Source organism: Giraffa tippelskirchi, chromosome 2 (assembly GCF_054371585.1).
Source record: "Giraffa tippelskirchi isolate mGirTip1 chromosome 2, T2T-mGirTip1v1.2.pri, whole genome shotgun sequence".
In the NCBI taxonomy this organism is placed as follows: domain Eukaryota; kingdom Metazoa; phylum Chordata; class Mammalia; order Artiodactyla; family Giraffidae; genus Giraffa; species Giraffa tippelskirchi.
In genome coordinates this window covers 5446632-5458842 of record NC_137276.1, presented here as the reverse complement: position 1 = coordinate 5458842, position 12211 = coordinate 5446632, and the positions used below count along the sequence as shown (strand labels likewise).

The 12211-nt window shown below is 47.9% G+C and overlaps 1 protein-coding gene across 3 annotated transcripts in view; it reads left to right on the top strand.

The window, feature by feature from the left end:
- Nucleotides 1-12211, top strand: part of DOCK1 (dedicator of cytokinesis 1) — a 556115-nt gene that overhangs the window by 207889 nt on the left and 336015 nt on the right. For all 3 annotated transcript variants that reach the window (XM_081533032.1, XM_081533022.1, XM_081533018.1), the window contains exons 26-27: nucleotides 3866-3993; nucleotides 7338-7433. In XM_081533032.1, the coding sequence (XP_081389158.1) occupies nucleotides 3866-3993; nucleotides 7338-7433 (224 nt within the window). The remainder of the gene's footprint in view (nucleotides 1-3865; nucleotides 3994-7337; nucleotides 7434-12211) is intronic.

Here is a 12211-nt window from a genome sequence, read left to right as displayed (position 1 = left end):
ATTGGATTTGGGATACCTGTGGAGTTCGTGTGTGCGGTGGGTCAGCATTTTGGGCAGCTGCATGTTCAGGCTGGATTTACTGCCATGAGGTCATCTTGTGGCCTGTCCCTTGGACTGGCTTTGTCCTGGGGTGGCTCTCTGATGCCTGTGCCCTCTCCTACGCTGGAGGCCCGCCTCAGCTTTGGAGCACTTCTGTCATGAGTTCAAGGGGTGGTGACATTTGGGGGAGATGCTCTCTGCAGGGCCGGGCGTTCACCACTGACATTGTAGGAAGGACTGGGTGGGAAGGGGAAGGAATCGTGTGATGGCTCCTGACGTCCAGGAGCCGTGACGAGGAGAGCCTGTCCTGGTCCCCATGCGAGAGAGCCTTCTCCTTATGCTGTGCTCTCATGCCCTGCCCGCCTGCGATTCCTGACATCATAGTCAGCCACGCCCGCCCGGCCTCTGCCCGGAAGATGCTCAGCCCTTTAGCATCTCTGACTTACCTCTGCCTAAGTACTCGCTGGGTTCCCTGGTGGCTCAGTGGTAAAGAACCCACCTGACGGTGCAGGAGAGGCAGGTTTGATCCCTGTCCTGGGAAGATGCCCTGGAGGAAGAAATGGCAGCCCACTCCAGTATTCTTGCCTGGGAGATCCCGTGAACATAGGAGCCTGGTGGGCTATAGTCCATGGGGTCCCCAAGAGTTGGACACAACTTAGTGATTGAGCATGCACACCATGTATGGATTCCTGTAATGGTGACATCAGCAAGCAAATGCATATATTCATATATTCTTTGGAGAAAACTCTGTCTGGAAACATGGAGTTGTTATCAGTTCCTTTTCTGTGGATTAAATCAAAGTGGAGCTTGAAAAAGCCTCAGCCTGATCTTCCTACTTGCAGCCCCCTGGAAAGCGGAGGAGCAGAAGGGTGTGGGCTGTTTCTGCACCTCCCTGTCTGACCTCCCTCCCTCCTCAATCCTTACGTCTTCTTTACCACACGTGTGTATTAGTCACTCAGTCGTGTCCGACTCTTTGCGACCCCGTGGACTGCAGCCTGGCAGGCTCCTCTGTCCATGGGATTTCCCAGGCAAGAATACTGGAATGGGTAACCATTTCCTCCTCCAGAGGATCTTCCCGACCCGGGGATCAAATCCAAGTCTCCTGCATTGCGGGCAGATTCTTTACCGTCTGAGCCACCGGGGAAGCCCCTACTTCTTGGCAAAATCTCCTAAGCAGGTCTCTGCATACTTTTAGGAACGTTTCCAATGTTTGCAGGCTCATTTTTTTATATATTAAAAAAATTCAGAAAACATTAATGCAAAAACATGCTTTTATGTATCATTAACACTGGAAGTCCTGAAATGTAAAATTCTAAAAACAAGTGCAAGATGTTTAATGTTTCCAAGCTCTGCTGTCTTTTCTCTCGTGCTCCGCATTTTAAAGCGAATGACAGTGGCTGAGCTTGTTTCACTATCAGAACTGTTGTTGTCAGCAGATCGCTCACGTTGGAGGGTGGATGTGCTGGAGTTCAATGGGATTCCCCAACAGGAAGAGACAGTTAGTAATCAACATTTCATCTCCAATCTTATTTGTGTCTAGTTCGTTATTTTTCTTTGATTTTTCTCAGCATCCTTTCCATGGTCCTATCTAAAAAACAAATGAAAACCCAAATTGTCTTTGATCCTTGGACGCCAGCACCCCTTCCTTCCAGAGCTGTGCTTCCGGAGCTGTGTCTGCGCTCCTAGTTTTGTCTTGTCGTCCCACCTCGGGAAGCCTTCTTGAGTAGGACTCTGTGTGCTTTTAGTCGCCACATCCCAGGGATGTTCTTTTGGACCCGTTCTTGCCGCACGCTGGCCACCTGCCCTCCCTCGGTTTGGGTGACGTCACTCGTCTCTGCCTCGTCCCACACTGCCGCTCGTTCCATCTCCTGTTCTGATACCAACCTCCTGACTGCCGCTCCTAGCACTCCCTCCTCCTTCTCCATACTCTTCTTTAATGGTCTTACTCACACACTTGGCGTTTATTACAGTCAAGAGCTGTTGCTTCTTTGGTCCATGAGGCTGGAGATCTCTAAGGTCTAGAAGCCTCTGTTTATGTGCCTACTAGGTGGAGCTACTTGAATATCCGACAGGCAACTCGAACGCAACTTGTCCAAAACTAAACCTTGATCCTTTTCTCCTCCCTTAGATACCCTTCTGTTCCCAGGTTCCTCTCCTTGGATGGTGTCACATCCTGCCTTGGGTGGCTCATCAAGGGGTCATGTTGGACTGGGTGTCATATTTTGACTCTCATTTAGCCCCTGGCCTCCTCTCCAGTTTATCACTGGCCACTGTGTTCAGCCTGCCTCCAGTGTGCTTTTGTTCAGGGCCTCTTCTTTCAAACTTACTGTTGTAGCAGGAGGTCAGTTCAGTTCAGTTGCTCAGTCAGGTCTGACTCTTTGTGACCCCCGTGGACTACAGCACGCCAGGCTTCCATGTCCATCACCAACTCCCAGAGCTTGCTCAAACTCACATCCATCGAGTTGGTGATGCTATCCAACCATCTCGTCCTCTGTCGTCAGCAGGAGGTCAGGCTTTTCCTAGTTTTTGCTTGGACTATTGCAGTAGCTAACTAGTCAGTTCTGTGCCTCCCATCTGCACTGCACTACCTGGGTGCCATCACAGAGGCTCTCTCTGGCCTTTTGTATTATCACATCCCTTCCCCGTCAGCTTCTTCCAATTCTCCATCCTTTTCCATCTCACCCATCCTGTTCGTGATGAAACTTGACTGCCCGTCTGGTCTTTTATTCTGCTTCTCCTCTCCCCACCCTCCTGAACTTTGCCTGTGGCTCTGTGAATAAGTCATCTGCCCCCTAGGATTGCCCACCCTATGAGGGAAATTCTAATGCTTCTTCCCAGCAGGTGAATGTACTGCGTCCTGAAGGAGGCCTTCCTAACTTTCACCTGCAAGGTCAATACCTGCTCCCCACCACTCCCTCCCTCATTAGCCCAGGGGTCTAGGAGGCTGGGGAGGAGGGGTGGAGCCCTTCACCAGTATCTACATCACATCATAACAACAAGTACCTGTCCAGAGCATCTCACCTGTGCCAGGCCCAGGCCTTCACGCCTAACCTTGCAGGAGGACATTGTGCCTAAAACCTGTGAGTCACTACTGCCAGTGTGTCCATGTTAGAGATGAGGAAACCTAGGCTTGGAGAGGTAACCAGCTTAACCCAAGATTACCCTGCAAGGAAAACAGCAGAATTTAAACTCACACAACCTCACTCCAGAGCCTGAGCTCTCAGCCCTCTGCAGACTGTCCTCTGCAAGTGTGAGCTCAGCAGAAAGTTGTCCCTGAGAAGTCAACATTAAGTGTGGAAGTTAGTGAGTTGTGAACTGGCCAAGCTCAGGAACGTTGGGAGGTGTATGGAAGCAGAAAGGAACCATGCTCTGGTCCTCCTAGGAAACAACAAGAATAGTTGCAATTGAAATCATTTGTGTTTTAACAAGTATATTTTTTAAAGTGGCCAATCAGTAAATTCATAGTTTGGCACAGAAAATTAGTTAAAATCGCCGCATGCTTGTTTGCGTTTGTATCAACATGCATACCATGGGATATATGTGAATATGTATCTATATGCATGTGTTTGTTAATTGTCATCTTATATTTATACGGTGACAACACAGACAGGCGTGCACATGTGAGTATGTGTGTGTGAATTATTTGATAAGAAAACAAGTGATTTCCGCCCAGTTGGCTGGTCTGACCCCCTCCAGATGTCAGTTTCACATTACAGAGGGGGTAAGTGCAACGTGCCCTGTCACAAGCTAGGAAAACAAGCTTCTAGCAAACAGAGTTGCGTCTTGGTGGGTCTCCTGCTGACTGGCAACCCGGTGTCCCCTGCAGACTGCAGAGAGATCCTGCTTCCCATGATGACGGATCAGCTCAAGTACCATCTGGAGAGACAGGAAGATCTGGAGGCCTGCTGCCAACTGCTCAGCAACATCCTTGAGGTTCTGTACCGGAAGGACGTGGTGAGTAACCGTGGGGCTGCCTCCGTGGACCCTGCTGCAAGCGTGGGCCTATGATCCTCCTGAGACCCGGCCTCGACGGACCGAATCACGTTTGATTCATTTAAAAAAGACCGGCCTGAATTTTAAGGGTTACCCTTTCTTTCTCTTTGGGCCTTTCCTGGTGGCTCTAATGGTAAAGTATCTGCCTGCAATACAGGAGACTCTGGTTCAATCCTTGGGTCAGGAAGATCCCCTGGAGAAGGGAATGGCAACCCACTCCAGTATTCTTGCCTGGAGAATCCCATGGACAGAGGAGCGAGCATGGCGGGCTACAGTCCATGGGGTCACAAAGAGTCAGACACGACTGAGCGACTAACACCTTTCTCTTTTTCTCGGTAGAGTTGCATCCTCAAATTATTTTTTATTTATGTATAAAGCTTGATGGGGCTTCCCCAGTGGTAAAGAATCCTCCTGCCAATGCAGGAGGTGCAGGCACATGGGTTTGATCCCTCGGTCGGGAGGATCGCCTGGAGGAGGAAATGGCAACCCACTCCAGTATTCTTGCCTGGGAAATGCTATGGACAGAGGAGCCTGGCGGGCTACAGTCCATGCGGTCTCAAAGAGTCAGATACGACTGAGCGACTGAGCAGCAAAGCGTGATGATTGTATTATCATGTGTATCTTTCCACATTAGAGATACTGTTCTGTTTCCTGTGACTTCTCAGCTCAGTGACTCCGAAGACTGGGATTTGATATTTAAGGTCAGAGGTTTTGATGTTAAAAATTAGAAACAAACAGAGGCAGGCTAATTGCCTACTTTCCTTCAATCATTATTTTTAATAAATAATACTTAGTATTATTATTTTATACATGAGCATAGTTGTTGTTGCTTTAAGTCAGTGGTGCTTCTGAGAATCTTGAGAGCAGTTCTCTGCCCCTTTTTGCAGGTTCCTTTCCGTACAGGCATTTTTTTTCCTGTGCTTTCTTTGATGTTTCTTTTTTTAAGTGGTATTTTCTTTTGCATTTCTCAATTGTATGCTTATTCCTCTGACCTTTTTGTCTTAATAAAAAGCTGGCACAAGCACATGTGGAAACATCTGACTCTCTGCTCCCCGACCCCATTGTACCTACCATATGCATTTGTGCACATGTATGTGCACATGTAAAGTCACTGGTTTTCCAGCTATGTCTGGACAGCTGTACAGAGCTGTGTCTGTCTCTGCCTTTAGTAGTGGCCAGTTGAAGGTTTTTAAGTTAGCAGGGCTTGTTCTTAGCTCTCCCCCATGCGGTCTCTGGAAAACTCCCCAGTCCAAACACATGCGCACACAGACATACACAGGCCTGTCCTGCCCCCTTCTTTGCTGCACCTGCTTACCTTCCCAAAGTCTGGGTGGTGTGCTTGAAAAGAGCTTGAGTTAGATCTCTGAGACTGTGGCTATGTCCACCCTTCCCAGGCTTTGCCTTTGAAAGCTCTTGCAAGCCTTAACCCAAAGGTCAGCCTTCAATCATCCCAGTCTAGGCCTTTTGAAAAATGCTCAACATCGCTCATTATTAGAGAAATGCAAATGAAAACTACAATGAAGTTATTGCTTCACTTCAATCATCAGAATGGCCATCATCAAGAAATCTACAAACAGCAAATGCTGGGGAGGATTTGGAGAAAGGGGAACCCTCCTACGTGGTTGGTGGGAATGTAGATTGATACAGCCACTATGGAGAACAGTATGGAGAGTTCTTCAAAACTGAGAATGAAACTACCATATGACTCCACAACCCCACTGCTGCTGCTGCTGCTGCTGCTAAGTCACTTCAGTCGTGTCCGACTCTGTGTGACCCCATAGATGGCAGCCCACCAGGCTCCTCCGTCCCTGGGATTCTCCAGGCAAGAATACTGGAGTGGGTTGCCATTTCCTCCTCCAGTGCATGAAAGTGAAAAGTGAAAGTGAAGTCACTCAGTCGTGTCTGACTTTTCGTGACCCCATGGGCTGCAGCCTACCAGGCTCCTCTGTCCATGGGGTTTCCCAGGCAAGAGTACTGGGGTGGGGTGCCATTGCCTTCTCTGAACAACCGCACTACTAGGCATATACTCTGAGGAAACCATAATTTAAAAAGACACATGTACCCCAGAGTTCATTGCAGCACTATTTACAACAGCTTGAACATGGAAATAACCTAGATGTCCATTGACAGATGAATGGATAAAGAAGCTGTGGTATATATATACAACGGGATATTGTTCAGCCATAGAAAGGAACACGTTTGAGTCAGTTCTAGTGAGGTGGATGAACTTGGAACCTGTTATACAGAGTGAAGTTAGTCGGAAGTGGGAAAAACAGATATCGTATATTAATGCATAAGTATGGAATCTAGAAACAATGGTACCGATGAAACTACTTGCAGGGCAGGAATAGAGACTCAGACCTAGAGCACAAATTTGTGGGCAGAGCAGGGGAAGGAGGGAGGTGGGACAAATGGAGAGGTAGTGGGGAGACATGCATTAGCACGTGTAAAGTAGACGGCCAGTGGGAATTTGCTGTATGGCTCAGGAACTCAAACCGGGGCTCTGTGACAACCTAGAGGGGTGGGGTGGGATGGGAGGTGGGAGGGGGGTTCAAGAGGGAGGGGGCATATGCATACATGGCTGATTCACATTGTTTTATAGCAAAACCCAACACCATATTGTAAAGCAATTAGCCTCCAATTAAAAACAGAAAAGAGTGGGAAAAAAAAAAGATTGTAAGCGAAAAGTTGTAAGGTCAAGCCTTATAGAGGAGGCAGTGCCTGCCTGGCCTGTGCAGAGCGCCTGGAAAACTGTTTTAAACACGTTTAGTGTTCATGAAGAAGAATCAACAGTCCCATCACACACGAGACTCAGGAGCACACTTCTACTCATAGGAGATGCTCCGGCATGCTGAATTTTAGGTGTTGTGCTAAGGTGATATTTAAACATTCGATTCTATGCAAGCATACCCACATTACTGGGATCTGACATGCAGCGTGAGCTATATGGTTGTTATCTGCCGGCCGTCTGTGTACAAATGGGCAAGTGTCTTTTGAAAGCTAATTGGTGAGCTAATCGGGGATCATAAACATTATATTGTTTAAACAGATTTGCTTTTATTTTTAAGGTTTGCTTCAATTAAATTACTGTGATTATATAACATTACCATTAATGGGCTATAATTAATAAAACGCCTTGAGTTTTCTTTGTGAAGGCTTTTGCCTGTGACAAGGGCCATTTTTCATCTCGTTAAGGGTTGTAATTGATTTACTCTTTACAGGGTAAATGGATTCCGTGACAGCCGCGGGGCTGGCATGTTAATGACTGTCTCAGGTGTTGGTTCACACGCGTGTGTCTCCTGCAGGGCCCGACTCAGAGGCACGTCCAGATCATCATGGAGAAGCTTCTCCGGACCGTGAACCGAACCGTCATTTCCATGGGGCGGGACTCGGAACTCATCGTAAGTGCTCGGCGACACACGCGTGGGGTCTCCTTGTGGCTGAGAGCATCTTTCCTGTGAAAGTCATTCACTCTCAGGCTTGAAAATCCACATGGTCCTCTTGCACCAGCCTTTTGAAACTGTCTCTTACTACAATATAGTAAGCAGTTGCAATGCATTTATTTACAACCTAGTAGGTTAAGTGGGCTCATTTTCCATGATTCTAGAAGCAAGTGTCAAAGGTGAAGAGCAAGCACACCCACGTTTTGTAGACGGAGGGTTTGGGTCTAGTTTTGTCGTTGCTAGCTTCTAGCAAAGCGTGTTTGTTTTCTTCCAAGTTCCCATACTCCAGGCAGTTGCTTTCTACATATTTACACTTAAGATCCCATTAATAAAATTTTATGAAGGGCCTTAAAAAGTAATTGAGGCACTCTGAGTTAGCTATTTTATGTCTTCTTTAATGTATTGTAGATGTTCCTCTTACACAGATACAAAGCATGGGATCTATTCTTTTGCTCATGGTTTTTACCAATAACGTTGGCAGTCTTTGAAGTTTCGATTTTTCCCAGAGTTTGCCACCATCATGATTCTTAAATTTGGTTTCATGGGCCAAAGATGCGTTTGTAGGTATCATTTAATTTCTTTCATTTCTAGTATGTATTACCATTTAACTAAGTTTGGTGGCTCCTATTTCAAAAAAATCACTTTCCTAATCAAGGAACAAAAAAAATCCAGTTAGAGTTTTCCCTGGCAGTCAGACTAGGCACACTGGTCTCCCTTGGGTGAGTTTAGTTCTGTCTGCATAGCCTGGGCATGGATCAGTATGGGGACCCATTGGTTTCCTTCAGACATAAAGCAGGAACCAGGCACTGGGCTTGTGTTGGTCTCTGGGGCTGCGTCACAGTGAAGGATGTGGCGTGTGGTTTTGGATGCATCACAGAGAATAATCGCTGCCTTTGTATGTTTCCATGCAGTAAAATTGTCTAGTTTATGTTTCTGAGTTTTAGCACAGGTTGTGTGCAGATTTTCCTTTCTAAGGTGTATCTCTTTTAGGTTTATACTATAACATGTATAAATTAAGGATTTTTCCTTGTAAATTGAAGTTATTTACCATGGACTCTTCCATTATCCTGTAAACCTCACTTGCTTCCTCATGCTCTTCATCGTTGCTCTTCTTTCCTGTAAACTAGAAATGCTTTCGTATAGGTCGGTGGAGGGTAAGCCCCACGGAGGAAGACTTGGGGTGGCTGAAGAGGCACCCCAGGGTCCCGGTGTTCCTGTCTCCTTGGGGTTGTGCCCTGGGTGCCCCTGGGATACTCTGTCATAGTGGAACTCAAGAGGGCTTTAATAGAATGAAGGATGTGTGGCTAGAAGCTGACCTGAGTTTGGTGTCGTTGCGCTGAGACCTCTGTGGGAATGACATTCTGGCTGTCACGGAATCACAGTGAGTGTGTGATGGGCAGTCTTGGTGGGCAGATGGGGGAGGTGGCTGGCGTGGTGGCCAGTGAGCAGGTGAGACAGTCCCGTCTCCAATTAGCAGTGTGTTCACTTGGCTCATAGCCCACTGGCCAGCAGTTACACTGGGGAGAGGAGGGCGGGGAGGACTCTGAGCAGTTTGGACAGGACCTTGGGATGTGGGAAGATTGTAAGACGCGCTCACAGCTCAAGCTGAGGACCTAGACTGGACCTTGCAGGCAGAGCATGGTGACTTCTCAGGCCATGTGGTCCAGGGGGGCCTTTGGGAAATTTCCCATGTCTCAGGCACAGCGATAACAGTGATGATATAATAGCTGCTCCTCCTCGAGCACTGCTGTGTGTGCCCAGTTCAGTTCAGCTCAGGCGCTCAATCAGGTCCGACTCTTTGTGACCCCACGGACTGCAGCACGCCAGGCCTCCCTGTCCATCACCAGCTCCTGGAGTTTACTCAAACTCGAGTAACTCAAACCATCGAGTCGGTGATGCCATCCAACCATCTCATCCTCTGTCGTCCCCTTCTCCTCCCGCCCTCAATCTTTCCCAGCATCAAGGTCTTTTCCAATGAGTCAGTTCTTCGCATCTGTGTGTGCTGGGCACTGGTTATGCACAGGAGAGCCTCGCTTAATTCTCCCCTTCCTTGTGCATAGGCCCCTGCAGAAATGCCCTGCAGGGAGGTGGGAAATGGCCCCAGACCCACAGCTGGCATGGCAGGGCTTGTGGGGAGCCCTGGTTTGGCACCTGAGCTGGCTTTCTTTGGTCTCTTCTGGAAGACTGAGATCCATGATCCTCATCTCAGCGGTGGACCAGAAGGTCCCCAGGAGGACTCTGAGTTCCTCCTGGATCTGCATCCTTGTTCGGCGGGAAGTAAACACTTTGCTGTTTGCTGCCTTCAGTCGCGTCCGTGGACCACGTGCCAGGATGTTCTGGAGGGAGAAGGGGCCAGACCATGGATCGGCAGCCACTTTCCTGAAGGGCTTGGAGGGACACCTGTGTCCTACGGAATCCTTGGGGGTTCCTGGGAAGAGCCCTTGTACTGTCAACCAGGGGGGCAGGAAGCAAGGACCCAGGCTCTGTCTGACCTTATCTGCAACCTTGCTCCTATGGCACAGGTGGTGGGGGTTCAGGGCACTCACTATTGGGGGGTCAGTGGGGTTGGAGTAGAGCAAGCTGCCCACACAGAGGCTCATCGCCCCCGCCCAGCCCGTCTCCAGCAGAAGTCTCCAGAAGCAGGAAGAGGACTTAGGTCCTAACCTGACTCTTCCCAATTCCCACATCTCTAATGTGCATACAAGGAGCCCAGACATTCTTTCCCTTAAAATGAATTAAGCTGTCAGGGAAGGACTCTGAAAAAAAGAAAAACCCCAAATCTGAATATCCTATAGTTATTTCATGAGTGGTGACAGCGTCACGATGTTTGCAGAAAGGACATTCACCATTTCCAACTGGAGATGCTCAGGAAGCTCTTTGGGGGCCAGGGGGCCACGAGTCCACTTTGTGACAGCCACAGAGAGGTGAGACTGAAAGGCTGCCTGGCTTGGCGAGCTGGGCCTTGCTCTGCCCATCGGCTCCCGTGCAGATTTGTGCAGCGGCTTCTTAATGTCACTGTTGTTGCTCTGTGAATTTAGATGAGACGAGGATCCAGGGGGAAAAAAATATCCCTGACAAGATGGACAAAAAAAAACTTCATCAGGGGGGCCCTTCTAGAGCGGGAAACAAGCAGCATGCTGTTTGTCGGCCTGCCTGGGGTCAGCTGTGCCATCCCCGGTGTGACACAGCGATTCCAGGACTTATGTGTCTGCTCCGCTTTTTGCATCAGTGGAATGGAAGTGGTATAACTGTGAATCGGCTCACCGATTCTGCGTGGTCGCTGAAGATGGACCTAAAAAACCCAAGTGGTTTAAAAAGTTTTAAACAGCTATGCTTCACTTAATGATTTATTTCATGATATTGTCAACAGTGATAGTAGACATGTGACCTCTGTTTCCATCAGAATTATTCATCAGCGGGGATGCTGTTGTGGCCTGGCAGTTTCCCCATCCGTTCATATACGGGACTGAGAACTGGGGAACTTAACACGTTATTCGCTAAGCTGTGATGTACAGCGTAAGCCTTTTCTTTTATCTGTATCTGTGGTATCTTATAAACACCATGCAGTTGGTTATATATCACTTGTTCTGTTCGTTTTATACCTTTCAAATTCGTATTTGAAATGGGCTATTGGAACGCATCTCAGGCAGAGGATAAAAATATGCCGTGGACCAGATGCCTTTTTGACAAAGGAAACTCCGTTTGGCAAGTTCAGGGTTGTAGATGGCTTGGATGTTGACCATGGGCCCTAACACAGAAGACTTGCAGTATCTGACCACAGAATTAAGATGCCATTTTATCTTTATTCCAGGGTTGTCTGATGCTGTATAATAGTGGGTTGAAATGCTGAGTTTAACACTGTCTGATTTCAGATTTGATTTTTCTCTTTGTCTTTGAAAAGGTTTCTAGGCTAACAGCGCTTGGCATCTCCTTGGTCATTGTGTTCGGTTCTGAGCAGGGGCCCTGGGGGCTTAGGTGCTCTTGCCTGGTGGGCAGATGGCCCAACCACTTATGTGGTGGGCGACATGGGTACCCTGACCCTCACGCAGGACCCCCGGACAAACACAGCCCGTGTCTTTGTTGGAATAAGTGCTATAAACAAAGCTGGGTTGAGAGCAGAGAGGATAATACACATGACTGTTCCTTCTCCTGGAATGTTAGCCACTGCTGCTGCTTTCAAATGATCAGATTTACATTCCGTTATTGGGTCCTTTAAAAATGTAACTGAGTGAGGACTTTTAAAGATTTTTTCTGTGGCCTGGATAGACACCAGAAGACTGAAAATTACTGATTCACTAACATGAGAATGTATGCCTCTTCAAAAGAAAGATTCCCCTGGAAAACTGACAGAAGTAGGCTTAGCAAAGGGAAAATTCTGCCTTCATTCACCTCTTGCTCTTGTGACTACCGGACCTCCTCATTCCCTGGACTCAAGTGACAGAAGTTCTTTTGTTTCCACTCTGAGAACCAGCTGTAGGGGTCGCTGATGGGTGCGGTGTTTCCTTGTGACAGTAGCACCAATGATAGGGAAGATGCTGTTAGTGAAAACCTACGGCTTTCTTTGAGCCTGCGTGATCTACAAGGACCTGACACGCTTCTGCATTTAAAAAACACTGTAAGAGACGTGGTCTCCCCCTGCATGCAGCCCCTTTACCAAGATTATCACCAAGACTTTTCACAAAGACGTTCTGTCCCCATGCACACACATTCATTTTGCCATATCTGTTCTAATGGAC